General features: G+C 51.2%; 2 protein-coding genes across 6 annotated transcripts in view; one reads left to right on the top strand and one right to left on the bottom strand.

Moving 5' to 3' along the window:
• The first annotated feature begins 3 nt into the window (after window positions 1–3).
• CEL (carboxyl ester lipase) lies at window positions 4–12,481 on the top strand. Its single transcript, XM_050927026.1, has 11 exons — window positions 4–1,105; window positions 3,765–3,915; window positions 4,590–4,712; window positions 5,697–5,894; window positions 6,556–6,686; window positions 7,250–7,357; window positions 7,819–7,936; window positions 8,914–9,100; window positions 10,165–10,368; window positions 11,543–11,740; window positions 12,215–12,481. The coding sequence occupies exons 1-11, from the start codon at window positions 1,010–1,012 to the stop codon at window positions 12,405–12,407; spliced, it is 1,707 nt and encodes a 568-aa protein (XP_050782983.1). The 5' UTR covers window positions 4–1,009; the 3' UTR covers window positions 12,408–12,481.
• A 792-nt stretch (window positions 12,482–13,273) lies between these two features.
• Window positions 13,274–21,961, bottom strand: part of RALGDS (ral guanine nucleotide dissociation stimulator) — a 104,292-nt gene continuing 95,604 nt past the window's right edge. For 4 of the 5 annotated variants that reach the window (XM_050927022.1, XM_050927021.1, XM_050927018.1 and 1 more), the window contains 9 exons: window positions 20,917–20,994; window positions 20,742–20,828; window positions 20,418–20,450; window positions 19,987–20,108; window positions 19,381–19,476; window positions 18,294–18,546; window positions 17,733–17,978; window positions 17,353–17,467; window positions 13,274–16,080 (listed from right to left, as the gene is read on the bottom strand). In XM_050927022.1, coding sequence (XP_050782979.1) covers window positions 15,905–16,080; window positions 17,353–17,467; window positions 17,733–17,978; window positions 18,294–18,546; window positions 19,381–19,476; window positions 19,987–20,108; window positions 20,418–20,450; window positions 20,742–20,828; window positions 20,917–20,994 — 1,206 coding nt within the window. In that variant the 3' untranslated portion in view covers window positions 13,274–15,904. The remainder of the gene's footprint in view (window positions 16,081–17,352; window positions 17,468–17,732; window positions 17,979–18,293; window positions 18,547–19,380; window positions 19,477–19,986; window positions 20,109–20,417; window positions 20,451–20,741; window positions 20,829–20,916; window positions 20,995–21,961) is intronic. The other variant, XM_050927019.1, reaches the window with a different exon arrangement.

The raw sequence follows: 21,961 nt of genomic DNA, 5'->3' as shown, positions 1-21,961 counted from the left end.
ACAGTCAGTAGGTAAGTGATTCTGATTTGAGAATTTTAACTAAGAATTGGATTAAAAGAGTTCATCTAAACTGACTTTTACTTGGTGGTCAGATATAAACTGACACAAAGATCTAGGTCAGACTGGTAATTCACCTGAAGTAAGGAGAAAAACCCGAACTAGATTTCTGTGTTTGTTCTTCCCTGTAAAATGCACTGATCGGGTTCACAGCCTGAGTTTGATGGGTGAAGACAAGAGAGAAGTTCAGGAAGGCACGCCATGCCTCGCAGTTGCCTTTTGCTCTTCTGAGTGGGAATAAAATATTCTTTATACATTGACTGCATCTTCTGCATTCAGTCAGCTTGAGAAGTTGGAAAGAAAAGCAGTAAGAAGGAACTCAAATTAGAAGAGACTGCCATGGCAGTGAGTAATTCACTTCTCCATGATGATGTATGTTGTCCCTGCCAGCCAATGTACTCCCACAACTTTGCAGTCATCAAACAGCTTTTGATTCTGCTCATCAAGAGAGAGTAGGGGGACAGAAACACAAAGCTTCAGATGCTTGGATGCTGGGACCTCTAGCCATGAACATGCTGTTGCTTGCTGAATTTCTGGCCTTCTATCATAGAAATCAAAGATCTCTTGGGACCTACTGAGTCTTATATTCTCCAGTTCCCAATCGGTGCAAGATTGTTGCCTGCCTGCTAATGCATGGTTGAGCCTAACTTTAAATGTAACGTACATGGGGCCTTCTTAGGGAGTCTTTCCCCTTCCCCCATAGAACTGTTATAGACATGGAACTCATGAAAAGGTTGGCTTCCAGCCCATTACAGCAACAGCTGGAGGTCTCTCATACTCTAGTGCCAGTTATCTACATTTTCAACCATGAAATGAAAGATCTGGCTGCAGCCAGGAGAATTGCAGGTGTGTGCAGTCTCCACTGGTGCACACGGCAGTTAGATGGGCGTTACGCAGAGCTGCGTGGGCGTATGCCAGTATCTGCACTCCTATACAGTATATATAGGCATACATGCTGGGCCAGGTTTGTCCAGCACGCATCATGGGTCATTGGGAGGTTCTGTGCTTTGCCCTAGCATGCTACCTTGGGGTAGCAAGGGCTACAACGGTAAGTATGAGATAGTTCATTGATGCATAACAGTCAATGTAAAGGTAAATGGCTTTAAAGTGAAAATAGGCTGCTTAGTTAGAAGAAAAATGTGCTTTTAAGGTTTTGTATGCCCATAGCTAGATGAGAAAACATCTGTTGTAGCTATTTTGGATAGTTATCTAAGACTTCTATTAAAGGTGACCTGCAAAAGGGGGGAAAGGACTTTGTCCCCTTGCTACTTTATAGTATATGAAGGGCTCCAACCCATTTTTCCGTTCCTTTGCAGTTCTTCTTTAATGTACATCTCATTGCCTACTACCTCCCCGATAGAAACCATTGTCTGCAGCACGCCACTTTCTGCTTTTTCTTTCTTCCTCTTCGTTTTTCTGGGTAAGGAAAGAGGAATCTATTAAGTGTGGAAACCTTGTTGGTTCTGCAACATAAAGGTTGCAAATCTGAATGCACACCTATTTAGGAAATACTCATTTTAACATTCCAATAGAAACTTTACACCTATTTTATATAGAGTTCTACATTTAGCCATTGCAAATACTATTAAGGGGTATGTCTGGGTGATTCATTGTTGCCATTAGAACCTTAATGTTTGCACTTCCTGATTCATGAGTTCAAATTTGCAACTTCCCTGTTGTACTAACATGGATTTTGCATTTTTTTCCCCTTTTGACCAAGATTTAAAGAACAGAAACAACTTTATCTGTAACACTATAGTATTGTTCAATACTGATTTACGCAAGTCAGTATCTTTTAAATGTTTCCACTTATAGAGATACCAAAAATATACCTGGAGCACTGTGGAGTTAATCAATAGTTGCAGGCAACAATATAATAAAACAAACTCCTTTTTTTATTTGCAATGTACTTTAAAATATATATTCTCAAACATACCGTTGATCCTGCATGCATTCTTAGTGCATCCAAAACTCATTGAAATCAGTGGAAATTTTTGGTGTGTCAGGCATTAAGTTCAGGCACAATGTAACTATTCCACAGTGGTTTGTTTTTAATCATCATCTGTTTTAATTTTGTATTTAATTTTGCTGCCGATTTTTTTTATAAAACAAATGGAATCTTTCCCACCAATTGCCTACGTCAGTAGCTGACCAGACCTTAAATCAACTTTCAGCACAGTGAACCACTTAGATACAGGTGAGATGAAATGTGGAAAGTTCCAACCCAAATAGAGCATTTTTGAGAAAATGTTGATCAAGTGCACAGAACGGGCTGCTTACAATGGTATCGGAGTTGAAGCATGCCTTGTGTGATATATCTAGAATCAAATACAAGTAAAATAAGTTACAACTTATTCTTCGGTATTATGCATTCATTGGGGACAAATTTTCTGTTCTCTCAAATCCTTTTTACTGTTTTATGAATTCGGGAAAGCGATGGAATTGCGGGGCAACCTGCAGAGTAGCTGCATAAGGGATATTCCACATCCTGTGGGTGGCAGAGCCCTGTCTTACGGTCTTCCCACAGGAGTTTGAATGGGCATGTTAGGAAGGGAAGTGAGGGACAGGGAAGCAGTTCTGCAAACTGTTGATCCACTGGCATCAACGGATGTGTACTGGTGGGCTGTGGTTAAGTAGAAAGGCAGAGTAGCAAGGGGCTGGTTTTGTTTTTAACTTTGGATGAGGTAAGTAATGGAAATGGGAAATTCAGGCTACTGAGTGCAGACAGCTAACGTGTACCCAGAGAGTTTGAATGGGACTAGCCTTTGTTTCTCTCGCCAACGCTCATCTTCCCCTTACTAGTATCTGTGTAGCTTTCATCCAGTGAAACAAGAGCCACCCAGCTTTCTCCTCCCTGCTGTGTCTCCCTGAGCACCTCATGCCTCCTCAGTAATGCTGAAGGGTAGGAATTATTCTTCTGTACAGCTTCTGGCCGGATACTGGGGAGCCCATTGTGATGATTTTGGCAGCAAGTGGTGGCAAATATTTCTCTTTTGCATCTCATCTGTTTATATCTTGACTGTCGGATTTTCTGCGGAGTAATTTAAGGTCCAGTTCTGTTTGTTATGAGTCAACCTCACTTCTCCCGTAGCCCTTGAAGTGGCCAGTTGGGGTAAGTCTGATACTTAAGCTCCATTGAGAATCCCAATATGTGTTGATATTCAAGGGGATCTAGGTGCCTGACTCTCTCTTAAACTTCATTAAAAATCTCAACCCTTGTGAATAATAGACTCGTGTTGCACGGGCTATCTTCAGTATTGCATAAAAACATTTAAGTTCAAAAATTTCTTGCTGGAACTCCCTTTGATTTCATGTCACTTCCTTGCAGTGTCTCAGTATCCCCATCTGTAGAATGCAGTCAAGATTTATCACCATCTAATATTTGTAAAACACTTAGAAGTACTTGCTGGATAAAATTCTGAACACAAGTGCAAGTTATTTCAAGGAAAAAACAAGAAAATCCTCCCCCCCCACTTCATCACAGGTGGTCATTAATTTTATGAAGTTTTCAGAGGATGCTGTTTCAATTGATGTAAAATAAGTCTGGTTAGGAACACCGCTACTGTGGAAACATGCTGTTTTCATAGCGAATGCATCTTAGGGCTGAATGATTGGAGAGGTTTGTGTTCCTGCTGTGAATTCTGCCTATCTATCTACGTTCACGGGAAGGTGTTTGCTTCCCTTCTCTCCTCTTGTCATGTGTTTAGCTGGGCATAGTATACACTGAAGGAGGTTTTGTTGAGGGCGTCAATGAAAAACTGAGTCTCTTCGGTGACTATGTCGATATCTTCAGAGGAATCCCTTTTGCTGCTCCTCCAAAGCGTTTTGAAGACCCTCAGCAACATCCTGGCTGGGATGGTAAGACACACATTTAGAATGTTTTGTTTTCTGCCCTCACCCCGAGAACATTTTAATTCTCATACCATTTTGGAAGCCTGGTTTGTTTTCCCAATACTGCATTAGCCATCTTGCTGAGTTTCACAGAGGCCTCCTCTGAGAGAGGCTCTAGCTTTCATACCCCTGCAGGTCAATGGTGGCTGCCAATGATTTTATCTAGGGATATATTTTACTCCACCCTCATGATCATCATGAAGTCCTGCTCCCCTTCTCCCTGGCATACCTTGCCCTCACGGTAACATACGGCACTTTCATTCAGGTGATCAGCTGGGCAGGTTGTTGCGTGCAGGAGCTGGGTCCGGTGTTGCTTTCATTCGCTAAGTGAATGTCACTAAGATTTTCGCCGGGCTGTTAGAAGGGATGATGATTGTAGACAGAAACTCTGGGCGGAAGTGCCAGGACAGAGCTAGGCACCTGCAGATTCTGTGGCCACAATTCCCAAGGTTTGCTTCTGCAGTCTCGTGGGTATGAGGCGGCCAGTTAGAAGGGGGAAAGGGCGTGTCTCATCACAGCTGTTTTGCTAGTTGGAAAATGCCTTGACGGTGAGTGAGGGACGGGAACAGGACCTGAGTCGCAGGCTTGCAGGATGGAGCCGAGGATTCTGAAGTGGGATGTTATTTTCTCTCACCTTGTAGGTACACTGAAGGCCAAGGAGTACAAAAACCGTTGCATGCAGGTCACGCTAACCCAAACCGGTACTCATGGGAGCGAGGACTGTCTTTATCTGAACATCTGGATCCCTCAAGACAAGAAAGGAGGTACAGGCTTGATGGTAGCATGAGGCAATTAGGAAGAAGGTTCTCTGCAGGCCTGCCAGGTCTGAGCAGCTCTGTGTTTGGCTGCCAGGGCCGGTGCTACCATTTAGGCAACCTAGGCAATGGCCTAGGGCGCCAGAATTTTTGGGGGGCGCTATTTTGCCGGGGGGGGGGGGGGTCGGCGGCATGCAGATCCAGTGGACCTACCGCGGTCATGCCAGCGGATGGTCCGCTGCTGGAAAGACTCCGGTGGAGCTGCCGCAGTCACTTCGGCGGACACTGCGCTGGTCTAAAGGCTCTGGCAGACCTACTGCAGTCATGCCTGCGGCAGCTCCACCAGAGCCTTTAGACCAGCAGGCCGCCTGCCGGCGTCACTGCGGCAGCTCTACCGGAGCCTTTCCAGCAGCGGACCGTCTGCTGGCATGACTGCAGTAGGTCCACTGGACCCGTGGGGGGTGTCAAAATGGCCGTCCGCCTAGGGTGTCAGAAACCCTGGCGCCGCTCCTGTTGGCTGCCCATCTCTGACAGACTCCCCTGGGGCTGGCAGTCTGCAGTAATGTATTCTCCCCAACTCCAAGGGCAGCAGTGGACTCCTCACGTTATGGCAGCTACAGCCCCCCCTTCTCTTGCAAAGCACTGTTTCTCTGGGGAAATGACCCTCCCTGCAGGCTCTCGGAGGATGGATGGTGATACTAGAGACACCACTGAACCCGTTGCCATGGAGAGCTTGTGCTTCTCTTGGCGAGTTGGGACTGGAGTTCCATGCTGGGTATCTCTTCTGCACTGTATTGCTGCCCCAGGCTTTTTTATCCCTGACAGAGCAAAGTAGCTGAGTCCTAAGTCTATTGTCATGATGAATCATCTGCCTGTGTCTATGGTCAAGTGGACCTGGAGGCAGATGTTTCTATATTCACCCAAGAGATTGGCTTATGCCTGAGTGAGGCGGCTTTTGTCTGACTCTGTGCGGTCTCTCTCTCCCCCTTGCAGTGTCCACAAATCTGCCGGTGATGATATGGATCTATGGAGGGGCATTCCTCCTGGGAGGCGGGCAGGGCGCTAACTTCCTCAATAACTACCTCTACGATGGCCAGGAGATCGCAGTGCGAGGAAAGGTCATCGTGGTGACCTTCAACTACCGAGTGGGACCGCTGGGGTTCCTCAGCACGGGGGATGCCAGTGTTCCAGGTATGGCAGCTGCTTCACTTTGCTCCAGAGACCTCCACTCTGCCCCCTGCCCCCCACCTCTGCTCATGCTAGGGTATCTCCTGCCACCACACTCCCCTCACACATCATATTGAGCTCTCTCGTGTCCTGCTCCCCCCCCACACACACACATGGCAGCGTGTCTGCTTCACTCTGCATTGGCAGGAGTGTGGCAAAAGGGATCTCTCTCAAGGGATGAGAGGGCCTGAGTTTATACGTGGAGCAGAGGCTGCGAGTGGATTGGGTATGTGAGGCACGGCTGGCATTGGTTAGATGGGTTGAGTACCTACCCAACAGGCTTTCCGCCCCTAGCACATCTTGTCTCTCCTATCTGACCAGACGGTTAGCAGAGTTCAGATACTGCAGTGATTTCTGTGATAGCTGGAGATAATGCCTGCCAGCGCGAGACCTTGGCTTCACTTCCGTTTGTGGCACGAGGACAGCAGAGTGTTGAGAGGAAAAAAGCCCTTGTCTGAATGCACAGCTTCACAAAACATATAGACAGGAGTTCAGGAACCAGGAACTCCTGAGTTCTAACCCCAGCTTTGATACAGAGTGGAGCTGGGGGTGTGGAGCAGGGAGGGCTTTGAGCCTCACTGCTTCAACTCTCCTCCTTGAAATGTACATGTCTTCCCTTGGCCAGGTAACTACGGACTAAAGGACCAGCACATGGCCATCGCGTGGGTGAAGAGAAACATCAAGGCCTTCGGGGGCGACCCAGAAAACATCACCATCTTCGGGGAGTCAGCCGGCGCTGCCAGCGTCTCGTTACAGGTGTGCGATTGCCGCTGGGCCGTCATGGGGTTCCTTTTCCCCTCTGTTTTGTGAATGGTTGAAACTGCTCCATCACAGCTGCAGATGCTGTCCTGGGAGGGCAGTAGGGCCAGCCCCAGTGGGTTAATTAACATCCTGTTTTGAGCAGCCCACTCTGCATAGAGAAAGTAATTGTTTTCGACACAACTGCGCTCTCAGCTTTGATTTAGAAATGCCCTTTCTAAAGCCTCCAGATCTGGAGGGTGCTGCTTCCCCCAAGCAAGGTTCCCCTGCTATAACAGCATCTCTTTATCTTCAGCCCCAGTTCTGTTCTCCTATAGGGGTCCATGTACTGCCCTACCGGCTCTGTATCTCAGCACCTTAGTTACCTGATGTTTTAGAAGATTGAGTCCCTGGGTTCCTGAGACCCTGCAATACATTGAGACTTGAAAAGAGCTAACAACTTTTCTGAGCCTCCTGTAAAGCCAGGGTGGGGCCTGGAGCTCTCTGCCACACCAGAATACAGAAGGATCTTTTCAGGACTTGATACCAAATAACCTTCCTGTTCCTTTTCCATGTTGCAGACTCTATCGCCGTACAACAAGGGGCTGATCAAACGAGCCATCAGCCAAAGCGGAGTCGGCCTGTGCACCTGGGCTATCCAGGAGAACCCTCTCTTCTGGGCTACCAAGGTAAAGTGGACTTCAGAAGTAGGGCAGTGTCCTGAGGCAAGAGTTTCCCAGGGTCTTTGTCAGACTTGAGCCTGGGAGAAGCTGCACAATAGTTACAGCTCCAGGAGGACAAATGGTGCTCTAGTTATCCAAGCCCTTTGGATTCAGAGAGACACTGATACTGCCAAGCTGAGGCCCACTGTCCTGGCCAGACTTCCTGCAGTTAAAGGTCTGTCTTGCATGTGAAACACTGAGGGTGATTTAATAAGTAAGAGCAGGAGCAAAATTAAAAAAAAAAAAAAAGTGTTCAGAGCTTGAGAATACTCCATAGAGATGGAGATTTTCAAACAAAATCCTCTAGGATTAAAAAGAAACTCCCCCTTTCCCAATGGGTATTAGTTCAGTGCTAATTCCTGGCTGGTTGTGCCAACAATGGCTCTAGGTGTAACTCCATCGTGGTTTCTCTCGCTCATGTCCTGCAGGTTGCAGAGAAGGTGGGCTGCCCTACCGACGACACCACGGCCTTGGGCAACTGCCTTCGGGTCACCGACCCCCAGGCTGTGACGCTGGCCTACCACCTGGAGTTGGTCAACCTGCCATGTGAGTCGGTGGGTGCTAGCAGGATGGGAACCAGGGTGCTGTGTGTTGCGTGCCCCAGTCAGTGAGCAGATGGGATATTACGACAATCATTCGGTAAGGGAAGATGTCAGCCCCCAGCCCAATAAAGTACATTTTGTATTGACTGGGCTTGATCATGCTGGAAAAGATGCCTCTTTCTTTAGCACAGTGGAGCTGCACTACCCAGGTAGCCATGGCCTGGCTTAACACAACCTCTGTGTCTCTTGGAGACAGCTGTCCTCACCCACTCTTTATATCCCGTGAGAGCAGAGAGCAGAACTCAGGAGCAATGCTAAAAATTGTCACTGTGCTGCAATTTTCAGTCGGGCCACTAGGTGGGGCGTAGGAGCCAGCAAGACCCACTCCCAGTACAGCTGGTGGGGAAATGTTTGCCAATTCAGTGAATACAGGACTAGCTTTTCACAGGAATCTTTGCTAGCCCGCTGTCCCCACCGCTGCTGCTGTTTGCACTGTAGCCCCATGTCAGAATCCTCTGCTGGCAGCTGGTTAAAACGTCTGGAACGAATAGAGGAGCTTTTGCTCAGGAGCAAGCCCTGCTCTTCTGTAGCCTTGGCTGGGCGAGTTAGCTGACTTTCTGACGCTGGTCTGACCAATGATGTCCGCTGTTCGGCCCTCCCTTTGCCAGCTTGTCTGTGATATTTGGCTAAAGTCTGTCTTGCACTATATACTGTATATAGCCTGAAGCTCCCTGTGCAAGGCAGCCATAGGGTGTGCTGGGTGAGAGGTCTATAGTATATACACCTACCTTCCGCTATGTAACGGGGAAATTCTGGCCCCTCTGAAGTCAGTAGCAAGGCTCTCATAGGGGCCAGGATATCATCAAACTTGTTCACGCAGAAGCTCCCTGTGCAAAGCAGCTGCAGGCCATGCTAGGCAAGAGGGCTGTTGGCTCCTCTCCTAGATGCATAGTGGATTTCGCTTTCTCTTCCCTCCTGCAGATCCTCTAGTCCATTACCTAGCTTTCGCTCCTGTGGTTGATGGAGATTTCCTTCCAGACCAGCCAGAGAATCTCTTTGCTAATGCTGCAGACATTGACTACATTGCGGGCACAAACAACATGGATGGGCACATCTTCGCTGGCATTGACATGCCTGCTATCAACCGCCCGCTTGTGAAGATCACAGCGTAAGTAGCAGCTGCCCTTAATGGCATAGCCGGGGAAAGGAAAAGCAAGTTTGGCTTTTGTAGAAAAGGGGACAACCAATGAGTAGAGCACTTGAGGACTGGCAGTGGCTTGGGCACCGTGTCAGTAGCATTACCAATCCCAGAGATCTGGGGGTCTTAAGGTTATTGCTTGTGGGGGAGTGGGAGCTGTCAGCCTCCACCCCAATAGTGTTAATTTAATAGTCTTAAATATAAAAGTGTTATTGTGAAGGGGGGGGTCGCACTCATAGGCTTACTGTGTGAAAGGGGTCACCTATACAAGAGGTTGAGAACTGCTGTAGATCAGACGTAGGCCAAAATAGCACCTGTTTAGGGCCAGTTTTGCTCCTGCCAGGTGAAAGGCATCGGCCAAGGCTGATGTGGCATATGACTGCAATGGCAGAGAGGAGTTTCCAAGAACCAGCCTGGATCTTTGCCTCTTGTACCATTTAGCTAGGGGCTTAGAAAGGAGAACTCACCTTTTGCTCCAGCTTTCAAACAGTGTGGCTTCTCCCCATCCCCCAATCTGGGTGGAGGCTTTTAGGTCCTTCACCTGTCAGACATCCTGCATTCTAGAAAGCACCAGTTTCTTGGCTTCACAAGTAGAGTGTTAAGAACAGGGCTGCCTCAGCTGGCAACAGTTATACCAAGTCACTGGGCACAAGGATCGCTAGAGAGTAGCATTCTAGAAGGCTCCAACGCCCCCTGGCTCCTTCCTGCTCTTTGTGACTAGAAAAGGGATTGAAAATTGAGAAGCTGAATCCCTGAGCCAGGAACTGAACCTAGGCAGGGCTGGAAGTGACAGTCTGATTCACCGGCTACACCAAGCTTAGCTTCCAGCTGTCTTCCCAGGCTGCAAGCCTTGCCGAAGGTGAGCTACCAGTTGTCAGTCACAGGATGATGGTAACCTGCAGTCACCCCTGAACTGGGACTTAAACTGGCAGCCTACTGTCTGAAAACATCATCTCTCTGTCACCACGATCTATTGATAGGAGCACTGAGCTCAGAGCCAGTACCTAGCTGGTAGATGTTTTGTGTCCTTTCAGAGAGGAGGTCTATAACTTGGTGCGGGGGCTGACTCTGCAGAAGGGAGTGCGGGCAGCAAATGCCACTTTTTCCCTCTACACCCAGTTGTGGAATGACAACCCTGACCAGGAGGTCATGAAAAGGACAGTGGTAGACCTGGAGACCGACTACATCTTCCTGATTCCTACGCAGCAGACGCTTGCTCTGCATAATGCGAATGCCAGGTGAGTCTGGGAGGAGTTGTGGTGGGCCTGGAGGCAGAGTACAGTGATTCAACTACTGTCCTCATGGTTTAAATCAGCAAACTGCAAGCCTTCATTTGAATCTTCTTTTGCACTTTTTCCTAAAGAAAGGTTGATTGGCAGTGCTTGGTACCCACTCAGCCATGTTGAATTGTACCAAATTCCATGTAAAGGTTCTCTTGCTCCTAGGTGGTTACACCATACCGCTGTACAGTCATGTAAGCAATAATACAGCTTAACAAGCCCAGTTATTCAGATTCTTCATTTTTACTTTAGAAAATGGTGACTAATGCATTTATTGACTAGATGAATATTTGTACCTGTGTCAAGCTGCATTTGGATGGAAACTGAAATGTTATTAAATGCACAAAACCAGCATTTAAATTTTAGTTAAATAAGCTACTGTAAATGGGCTAGATATTTTTCTTATGTCAGTATATGAAAACATCTTTTGTATTTAAAACTTTTTTTAAAGGAAGTATCAAGTGTAGTGAGTGAATGGAACTGATTATTGCTGGTCACTGTTGTCTTTCAAAAGTTTAGGCTTCATCCTCTCATCTCATTTTTAGTCATACAGGAAAACAAGTTCAACTTGGATTGAGCTAGTCCTTGAGCTGTACTAGCTGAATAAAGATTTCTTTTTTCCATTTCATTCTGTACCTGCAGAAAAGGCTATTACTGTCAAAACCTGGTTTAGCCCTGCACCTGACTCTGGTTGCAGTGCTCAGCCAGTGACTTGCAGCAGTTTGATTTCCTTTACAACATTAGGAGCAAATATCTACTGCTTAGTAGTCTTTATATCATTTAAATGATTAATAATTATAGTAAATTTAAGCCTTAATGTTGTGTCTTCATTTCAAAATAGCTTTTTTTCCTATTTAAAACTAAAACCTACTTTTTAAAAACCATTGATTTTTATGCACCCTAGAGGTAGGTTGTTTTAAAAAAAAAATTGTATAGTTGAAGTCAAGGTGGTGACAGTAAAACAGAACGGCAGGTTTTGGTAAGATTTTAACCTGACAGTGCCTGTGGCTGCATGTATCTTGCAAGACCAAACCTCTTCCAGTGCCAATATTATCGGTCTGGCTTTGTGCATGGAGAGTGATGCTGGTGCATGTCCTCTTCACTTGCTGAGAGTCTATTTTGGTTTGTGCAGGAATGCCAAGACTTACTCCTACGTGTTCTCCCAGCCTTCTCGAATGCCTGTGTACCCCAGCTGGGTAGGGGCAGACCACGCCGATGACCTTCAATACGTCTTTGGGAAACCCTTCAGCACCCCGCTGGGCTACTGGCCTAAGCACAGGACCGTTTCAAAGGCCCTGATTGCTTATTGGACCAACTTCGCTAGAACCGGGTAAGGAGCTCAAGCTGTGTGGGGCAGAATTCCAAGGAGCAGTCTTCCCCCAACTCCTGTTAGCTGCAGCACCCACCCACATGTAGATCCTCATAGAGCAAAGATTGCACTAGGTCCACCTGCTCTAGCGAAACAGCAAACACACTGAATTGCGATCTTCAGTTGAACATGATGTTCTAGTATAAACCTGGGTGTGCATGGTGGCAATTCACTGTGCTAACACTCATTGCCCAGCCATTAACTCCTTAATCTGCCCAGCAGCCCTGTGACAGCTAAGCCCAAGGTATGCAAGTGCCTATGCCCAAGTTCCTCACTCCTAGACTGTTGTTCACGTTCATGAGTGCAGGCAAGTGCTTCCTTCTCCCAGGATTATGGACCATTAGAAAGGGTGACCTGGGTGAAACTCTAGAGGCTGGGTGCAGCTACTGGGGGAGCTCTGCATTTAATACCAGCTCTTTTGTCTGCTTTTTTCAGTGACCCCAACAAAGGGGAGTCTACGGTGCCCATCGGGTGGATACCCTACACGCGGGAGGAGGGCTACTACCTTGAAATCAACAGTGACATCAACTATGATTCAGTGAAGCAAAGTCTGAGAGCTTCCTATGTGCAGTTCTGGAATACAGTCTACCAGAGCCTGCCTGATGTTCCTTCCCCTTTCCTGGACTAGAGCCAGGCCAACCAACCAATTCTGTAAACAAACAAACTAGCCCAATTCTGATTAAAGGCTAGTTTCTGGCTGTGCCTCGTGGCCTCTTCCAATCTACTTATTGCAACAGAATTTTCCATAAGAATATTAAGAACTGGAGTCAAATGTACTGGGCAGTTTTGTTCTGTGAAAAACAAAATATATACCTGGTGGTCTCTGTTGCACGGACCCTTCATCAAACCTGGCCTAGTACATTGCTCTTCGTGTGAAGGTCAAAACTTGCAGAGCTGCTTGAAATTGGGGTCTTTCATGCAGGTGTTACTGACAATCCTCAGCAACAGGAGAGCTCTGTTTAGAAAGCTGGCTGCTGCCCTGCACCAGATGAGATCAGTTCACTAATCTACTTGGCCCTAAGCCTTCACATAGACATGATACTAACCCTACTAAAATCTCTATTACCATATTAACTAGATATTTAGCCCTGTTTTACAGATTAGGAACTGGGGCCCAGCATGTTGCTGACTTACCCCAGAATGTGGGAGAACTACGAGCAGCTGTCAGGTCCTGACCATCCTCCTTTGCTCTTGCTGCTGGATTCAGTGGCAGTGGCCTAATGCAATGGCACGTCAGTGCTGGAAAGCTGGTGTCCAGTCTGTTTAGGTGAGAAGTAGATAGTTCTCTGGCATCAGCCCATCTCTGCTCCCCTCTGAAAGAGCAGACCTGCTAGTAACAGACAAAAGCATAGGGACTCAAATCCTGTCAGTCGCCTCAGCTCCTCACTCTTTCCCTGCTCCTCTTTTGGCTGGTGAGAAGCCAAGGGCTTCACAGGAGCAGCACAGGCCTGTGTCAGGCCAGCACCTGAGGACAAACTGCATCCAGCCTCCTACTTGTGACATTTGCACGTTGGTATTTTATTCCAAAGACTAATTACATTGCTGTGTACATGTCACACCGCTCAGCGTGCTCCTTCATTGAAGTCGTGTTACAAAATACATACATATAATACATCCAGCTTCAGTGATCACATACACACAGGGGTGTGCTGAGCCCACCTGGAAAGACAGGTACGTCGACCCTGCCCTGCCTTTAATTTCAGCAGTGGGCACCTGTGTTCAGGCACAGAGCAGAACATAAGCTGAGCAGGCAGCTGTACAATGGAGAGGGAAGTGGGGGTGGGGTCAATCTGCGTGCATGTGTGTTCAAATTCACATTCTCCAAGGGAGTTAAGGGGAATGTTTCACAGTGACAGTTCACCCTGTAGGATCCTCTGGAGCCAGGGCACCCCCCAAGACGGTAGCATTTAGGCACTTTCTGCCAGTGTAGTGTAGGGTAAAGGAATGCCCTAGGCTTGCAGGCTGGCTGATCTGCAGAGAGTCCTTGCCTGGAGGCAAAGGATCTCTTCCTCCCAGCCAACAGGGCAACATGGCCCAGGCCTCCCATGGTACAATACTCCTCAGGTAAGGAGGGGACAGGCTGGAGGGGTTCAGTTTGCAGCACAGCTGGGCAGTCACTCATTCAGCCTCCGGCAGAGGAGGTCCAGCTTGTTAAGTGCTGTGCTTGGCAATGGGGCCACAGACAGGTGGTAGCAGGAGCAGCTCAGATGCAGTACAAAGCCATGGAGAGAGCAGAGGCTCCTGCTTCAAGGAGGCCATGGCTCCCTTCATGTGCAGGAGCGAGGATGGGTGGGTGGAGCACCCAGCAGCCCTTAGAGTAGAGAGGTCACTTCCTGGAGCTTAGGCCTATGCAGATGCATGAACAAAGTGCCCAGGCCAGACCCCAAAGCAATAGCCCTCCAGAGTGACAGGCCCTAGACCCTGCTTGGAGTTACCACCCAGCCCAGAAGCAGCAGCTCAAGACATCCAGCAGTCTCTCCTGGCAGGCAGGAGAGCAGGCAGGTCCTGTGAAAGGTCAGCATGCGTTGGAGAGTTGTGCTGGGATAAAAACATCCCTCCCCTTACTCCCCACAGCTTGATGCTGCCCCTGCTTTGCTCCCTTCTACCTTCCTCCCGGCACGGCTCAAGTCACAGCACATGCACTTCAGGGGGCAACTTCCACCAGGCTTCTACAGAAGAGCCGGAGCTCCAAGGGGCTAGCGCTGCTACAGGCTCACTGGGGAAAGGGCCTGTCTGCTCCCAGCCCTGGCAGGGCAGGATACACCAGCATTGCTACAATGGGCAGGGGCATAAACAGGAAAGTCTTGAGGAGGTCCAGGAACAAAGAGCCCCCATGGTGAGTGTTTGGTTCAGGGATTTAAAAACTCGGCTTTTTCCCCTTCCCCTGCTGAAGCAATTCCCGGTGAGTGATATAGGAACAAACGGGATGTGGAAAAAATGCTCACCCTGCACACAACAGAACGCAGCCATTACAAAGATGGATCCCAGCAACTTTAAAGACAAGCGGGAGGTGGGGAGGGGTTAGTAAAAATGTACAAGTTTGAGGGTCCTATTTACAACCAATAAATAGTGAAAAAAATTCAGTAAACATTCAGGGGTTTGTTTTTACAAAAGTTTGCTCTCCCCTCCCCCCCATTTCACTGTCAAATGTTTAAAAAAGTCTTTTTAAAGCCCAAGGTAAGTGGCACTTTCTGGGGGCTGGGTGGATGGAGCCCAGGGCAGTTAGCCCTACACGGCTGCTCCTCTCCCACCCAACCAAAAAGAAAGTCTCTATTTACAGACGTCTGTACAGAAATTGGCTCCTCTCCTCCTGGCTCAGATGGCAGTTCCGCCTGGGTATTTTCTGCCCGTGAAGAGAGACTGGCATTTGATCTTTGGTGCAGGTTTGAAAATGAGGAGCACTGGAGGGACACAGGAGTCCAACCCGGAGGATCCAGAGGATCAGTAGAAAGGAAAAACAAAACAGCCTTGCAGAGCTGAGCCGCCAAAACCACTGGCCAGGTCATCACACCAAGAATGCCCCACTGATGGGATTATAAATCCCGGGGAGCAGCAGCTGTGCGTTTTCCAGTTGAACTCCCCTAGGGGAACAGTCCAGAGGCGAAGTGCAGCTCCCCCGGGGCAGGCGGACGATGCAAAATGGTCACACTGCCAGTTTACCCAGAAGGGGAACGAGGGACCTGGAGGTAAAGAGGCTGCAGGTCCCCACTCAGCACAGGAGATGCTAGTTCAGCTCTTTCGCTCTGAGAGTCCCTTAACTCCCTGCATGTGGCCGCTCCTATGGGAGGTGAAGGAAGCCCTTGGCAAGTCATCCTCTCCTCCGCTCTAACAGAAGGCACCTAAGGCAGAGAGGCAGGTCCCAGCTCTGGGCAACCTGATGGCCACAGCGGCGTTGCACATTGGAAGGCGTTAAAAACCCAGAAGAGAGACCCGATCGGAACATGGGCTTCAACTGAGAGGCCACAGCCACACCCGCGCATTCAGCTCCAGGAGAGTGTCACCCTTCCTCGCAGGCGAGACTTGCTCCCCTCACCCAGGCTGGGTGACGTTACGACAGACCAGCAGCCGGGCCCAGAGCAGGCTGCCCGCAAAGCCCAGTCAGCGAGGGGCACGGCCAGGCCATGGCTAGAAGATGCCCTTGGCAATCTTCAGGCCCTTCTGCTTCATCCTGGGCAAGGTGGAGCTGGAGCCGTGCTTGATCTTCACACCCTTGGAAAAGCCCCTCTTCTTTAGCACAAAGTCGTAGTTGGCAGCAGAGTTCATGGCATAGAAGACATTGGCGTTGTCAGGGATCTTCAGCTCTGCAAGAAGAGTTCAGTTAAATCACCCACAGGCTCTGCAGAGTGCTGCAGCCTCAGCATAACGGAGCTGGTGCTCACTTCCCCGACAGACAGGAGAACAGCATGGGGCTGCCTCACAGCCGCTGAGAGGGATCATGCAGAATCTGGCTCCAGAGCAGCTGGGAGGTGGGGCCCATTTTACAGATGGGGAAAGTGAGGCACAGAGACTACACGACTTTCCCAAGGCCTGACAAGGAGTCCATGGTGGAGAGGGAACAGGATCTGGGTCTCCAGAGCCCAGGCTGGTACCCTGAGTCCCAGGCCATCCTCTTTTAGGACTCTACGAGAACGTTCTCCCCAAGAAGTGACGGCAGAAGCAGCTTCGGCAGCTCCTTCCCTGGGGGGCACATCCCCTCTAAGGAGTTGTGGATGACTCCAGCTCAGGTTCTGCCTACGCAGCAGCTGGCAGACGTACACAGGCTAGTGTGCTGGAATAGTGTAGACCCAGCAGGTGGGGCCTAAGCTCCAGGAAGCGACCTCTTAGCCACCCGCGTACAGCCCTACTGGAGATCCGAGGTGTGGCCTCATGTCACTAGCCCAAGCCCAGGCTGCTGTTTTCATAGATCCCAAGGCCAGAAGGGACTGCTGTGATTGTCTGATCGGACCTCCCGTTTCTCTCCCTGTTAAAATTTAGGTCTTATTTTAGGGCACTAGCGCATGTATGTGTCGCCGAGCTGAGAATTACACCTCCCAGCTGCTGTGTAGACCTACAGCCTGAGCTGCCCATCTCACACTGGGGTGAGGGACACCAGAAGGCCCTAGGAAGTGGGGGGGACCACATCAGACAAAACGTGCGTCAGACCCAAACCGTGAGAGTTTAGAACTGGTCCATTAGTTGCCCCACCCCAATTCTGCAGGGCCAGGTCCCAGCTGGCCCAGAGAAGCAGTGAACACCGGGATGGCTCGTTCCTCTCGGTGGCGTCTCCAGCAGGGTGGTGCAGAGCCAGGGGCTCAGGCCAAGCATCCCAGCTGCAGAAGGACTCTTGCCCAACTACGACTTTGTGCTAAAGAAGAGGGGCTTCTCCAAGGGCGTGGGTAGTCTCCCTTGGCCAGCAGAGGTGTCTCTGAATGCCCAAGGGCCCCTGCTCCCACAGGGAGCTGTGGGGGCACGTTCCATCTCATGGTGGGGGCAGAAGGTTGGGGTGACAGCCCCATACCCAAGGGGAGAGGAAGCGAATGACACTGAAGGACAGTGAATGGCAGAGGCAGGGCCCCAGCAGAACCCCTAGGTACCTCTTTCCTCTGAGATGATCTGAACGAGCTCGTAGTCTTCCGGCCGGTCCCCGTCCAGGTTGTGTTTGGCCATAGCCTTGCGAATCACCACAGGGGTCTTATCCTGGCTTGTCACCTGCAATGGGGGAGAGTGCTCATCAATACGGAGTCAGGGACAAGGACCCAGAAGTGGCTGCCAGGTCTAAGACGGATCCCATGCCCCCCTGCTTGTTAGTGCAGCAGCAATCCTCTCCATCCTTCCCACTGCAAGCTCTGCCAGGAGAATCAAACACCCCCCACAGGAGGCTCTGAGATGGGGCACGCTGCAGGCTCTCCCCAGGATGCGCTAGCCCAGACTAGCCCCCGCCCCATAGGATGCGCTGCTGGTACCCAGTGCTCACCAGGATGCTTTTGTACATGTTGCCGTTGTCCACGGCCAGGCTGACCCGGATGATGCAACAGTCGTCGATCTGCTGGTTGTAGAGGGGGAGGGAGAGGGAGGAGTAGCTGGAGATACCCGAGACGGAGCGCTTGTGGGTGCGCGAGGCCGTCACCGGGGTGGAGGAAACCGAGGAGGAGGAGGCACTGCTGGAGCCAGAGCCGATCCCTGACGTGTCCAGGGAAGAGAGCGAGGTGCATTCCCAGAACTGGGGGAAAGGAGGGACAAGTGCCAGGTTCAGCACCTTGATCCAGAGAGGAAAGGAAAGGAAAGGAAAGGAGTGTCTATTTTCCAACAGTGCCCCCAGGGCCAGGAAGGGAGGAGCTGGGGGCGGGGGGGGGGGGGAGTTACTGCCACAGGGGTGAGGGTAGGGAATTCCCAGTGACAACCCCCACTCGTGCCCTGGACAGGAGGGACGGAAGGAGAGGGGCTCGACCTCCCATCTGCTCCAGGTTAGAACCAGCCTTTAGGAGACCCCCACCCCCCAGCTGTCAGGGCAGAGGCGGGGCTGCAATGGGCGCACCTGGCTCCTGATCGCCTGGGCATGAGGAGAGCCCAGCGAGCTGCCCTGTACCTTCTTCTCCTGGCAGTCGGGGGACTCGGGGATGAAGCTGATGTTGATCTCCTCCACGTCAGAGCTGCTGGAGCCAGCTGAGGTGACGCTGACCGAGTCGGCCGTGTCCCCGCTGCACAGGTACTGCCCGCACTTGAGCTGGTCGAAGGATTTGGAATGGGAGCTGCCGCTGGCGCAGGGCTCAGTGCTTGGCACCTGCCGGCTGCAGGAGAGGGGCGGAGACAGATATGGTCAGGAGGGAACCGTGCAGCTGAGGCACCTGCAGCCTCTGCGCCCCCGCCCAGCACCTGCCCCACCGCTGGGACACCTGCCCCACAGCACCCAGCCCCCTGCAGCTTCTGCCCCAGGCCCAGCTCCCTCTGCTGTATAAAAAGCACAAAGATCCCGGGGTCCTGCCTGCATTCGAGCTCAGTCAGCTCCCTTCTGTAACCATGAGTGCCCCCCCCAGCTTGTTAATGCTGCTCGCTCTTCACCCCACAGCCCCACTGCTATTCTCACCTTGCCCCCACAACCAAGATGCACCCCCAGCTGAAGTGCAGCAACCCCTGCTACCCCAGTCCTGGAGCCCAACATCTGGGCTCATTGCAACCAGGCACCCCCCAAGCATCTGCCCCTGCAGCTCAGCCATCGCCCCTTGCTCCTGACCCACAGCACCCTTTGCAAGCGTCACTGCTGCGCCGCCTTCGCGCCAGAGCCGTGCCTGGTTCCTCAGCCAGTTTTCATGAAGATACAGCCTCTCCCCCAGCCAACATACAATCCAGCTCCTGGCCTGTCGCGCGGCCTTTACCGAGACATCGCTTGGGACGAGGCTGGTCCACCTGACTCATTCCCCTTGGAGCCGATCCTGCTGCCCCGAGCTGAGAGGCTGGGGCCCTTCTCAGGCTTGCTGCTGTGGCTGGTTTCACCCACAGCCCTTGGGTCAAGAGCAGGGGGCTTGAGGGAGACATGCCAGCCAGCAGTTACCCAAATACCATCCCCCAACGGTCTGGCCTGGCCTGGTCTGGCCGCTAGCTCTGGGTGGCCCAGGGAGACTCACTCGCTCCATCGCTTGATGATGCCCGTGTTTTTCTTTGCCTTCAGCGTGTTGCTGGCCGACTCGGACAGGGGCTCGATTTCACATGAGAGGCTATAGCTAGGAGAGGGGAAGAGAGCAGAGATTCAGCCAGGTGAGGCTGGGGTCCCCCTCCAGAGCTAGCCATTTAACAGTGCAGGGGAGGGATCGGATTGGAGCCCACCCACAGCATTAGTGCGACCTCAGGTTTCTGACAGCGTCAGGAGTTGGGGTGCAAGGTGAGGTTGTGGTCCAAGGCCTGGGGGTTCAGCCTGCCAACCGAGGAGGCTCCACGTGCTTAGACTGCCCCTGTTCTGGGGGAGTCAGTCTGCAGGGTCACCAGCCCTGCTCCCTTTCCCAGGGCTGCTCAGGACAGAGCAACAGGCCTAAGGTCTCAGCAGCAGATTTTCAGCAGCCTGGATTTGAAGGAGACAAAGGGTCCCTCTCTGGGTCCTGGCAGCAGAGCGTCACAGAGGGATGGTGAGCAGCAGCAGAACAGCCCACGCTCTGGAGGTCCATCCAGAGGAGGAAGGTGCTGGGTCCCAGCAGAGGGACTGGCAGCTAAAGCCCCCGGCTCTGGGCCCAGCTCACCTCTCAGCCTCGCTCAGCCGCTCCACGCCGTGGAACCATTCCACGAAGCTGTCCTCCTGCGTGAAGCTGTAGTTGTTGCAGGCCGACTGGAGCAGCTTGATCTGGGCGATGACTTCAAATTCCTGCCGGGAACCCAGGCAGAGACAGAATGAGGCCCACTCCTACTGGCTGACCAGACCCCCACACTCCCACCCCATGAGGTAGGATGTCTGTCAGACGGGCACCCCACATGGAATCAGAGCCCTGGGGAACCCCCTCAAGCCAGCTACTGAAGCCTCAGCGCTACAGACTGCAGAATGAAGGAACCAAGCCATCCCCAGCTGGGCTGGGGCATCCACAGGACCCCAGCTGCCAGGATACACAAGTCAGCCCCTTCCTTCAACCCAGGTGTGCTCAAGCTGAAAGCTCGGCTGTATGTGAACAGTTCTCACCTTCCTTCTCTTCTCGAAGTTGATCAGCCCCCCCTGAAAAACAGAAGTCAAAGGTTACAGCAAACCTGCGAGGGACGGTTCCCGCAGCCGCCAATAACCCCTTCCCCGGGAACCAATCCCACCGAGCAAGACAGGCAAGGCTTTGCATCACGCTAGGGGGCTGAACTCGCGCTGCCATGTACCCCTGCGTCCGTCCGGGAAGTCTCACCATGCAGGGATCCAGCCCTTTGTTTTCAGCCACAGCCTCCCTCAGCCAGTTCCTGGGCTCCAGGGCTCCGTGAGGGAAGCCAGGCAGAGAAGGGGCAGGACGGGCGTGATACTTACATCCAGGAAGTCTTTCATGGCGGTATCCAGCATCACTAGGTCTGTGAGGAAGGTGCCCAGGTAGGGAATGGTGCCCTGCATCACGCCCTGGAAAAGGGGAGAGAGCAAGGGTGAGCCCCGCACTAGCGACAGAGCTCTGAGCGAGCTACCAGCAACGGGCAACCACGCCACTCACCATCTCCCGCTGCTGCTGCTGCCGTTTCTGGGCCCTCTTTGGGTTGATCTCCAGGGTGGCGAATTTGGATGTCCCCTCCTGGATTGGTGGGAAGACAACAACGTAAGTTGGCTTATAACGTCCCTACTAGAGGCTATCCTTGATCACTGAGATCAGGCCTCCTGGGGAGAGAATTCAGACAATGCTTTGCAAACCCAGGATAAGTGACCATGTGAGCTGCGGGGCAGGGAACGGGAGACAGAAATTCAGGTAGGGCAGGGAACACAGGAGCCCCACCCACCTGCCGAGGGGCAAAGGGCTTGTCTAGTGGGAAGACACTTCTGGTGTAGAATTATAGCAACGTAGTTCAGCTGCTACAGTTCTACTGGCACAACTCTCCATGCAGACATGCTTTTTTTGGCTTATTTTAAACAAGCAGTGCTGCCTACTGCACAGAGCACTAGACTGGGACGCAAGAGACCTGGTTTTCTGTTCCCAGCTCTCCCACTGGCCTGCTAAGTGACCTCAGGCACAGCCCCTCTGCCTCAGTTTCCCCATCTGTACAAGGGGTAATGACACTGACCTCCTTGGTATAGCACTTTGAGAGTTACCGGTGAAAAGCGCTAGATAAAGAGCCGGGTACTATTATTAAACAGCTTCCAGAGCAACGTTCGCTCAAGTGAAACCAGGCCCTTTTCTACCAGAACAGGAGTGTCCACAAGGGGTGTTAAACTGGTATGGTGAGAATGGTTTAAATTCACACCCTACCTTATACCTGTATAGCATCCCATGTGGACAAGTCCTCTGTCTTGGGGGTTAGAGATTAAAGCTGAACATTCACACTATAAACAAGAGGAGACTCGTATCGGGTGGGATATGCTGCCCCCGTACACACACACAGAGCTCAAAGAGATGTTTTGTTCCCTTCTGGATTTGGTGATCTCAGCCCCAGCGATGGGCTGGAATGTCCGAGTGAACGCCCTGCCAGGGAAATGGACATTACTAGAGCAGCGTTTTACAGGCTTTGAGCCCGAGAAGTGCTGAGCAGTGGGACTCTGGCCAGGCC

The sequence above is a fragment of the Gopherus flavomarginatus genome, chromosome 17, assembly GCF_025201925.1.
Source record: "Gopherus flavomarginatus isolate rGopFla2 chromosome 17, rGopFla2.mat.asm, whole genome shotgun sequence".
NCBI lineage: Eukaryota > Metazoa > Chordata > Testudines > Testudinidae > Gopherus > Gopherus flavomarginatus.
The sequence above is the reverse complement of the archived record's forward strand: the minus strand, read 5'-3'. Positions and strand labels throughout refer to the sequence as shown.

Excerpts from the sequence above, each read along its gene's own strand:
- CEL (XM_050927026.1), top strand. The coding sequence starts at position 1,010 with ATGCTGGGCCAGGTTTGTCCAGCACGCATCATGGGTCATTGGGAGGTT. Across the intron at positions 3,916-4,589 it reads GCAACATCCTGGCTGGGATG|GTACACTGAAGGCCAAGGAG; the intron begins GTAAGACACACA and ends CTCACCTTGTAG. Across the intron at positions 4,713-5,696 it reads CCCTCAAGACAAGAAAGGAG|TGTCCACAAATCTGCCGGTG; the intron begins GTACAGGCTTGA and ends TCCCCCTTGCAG.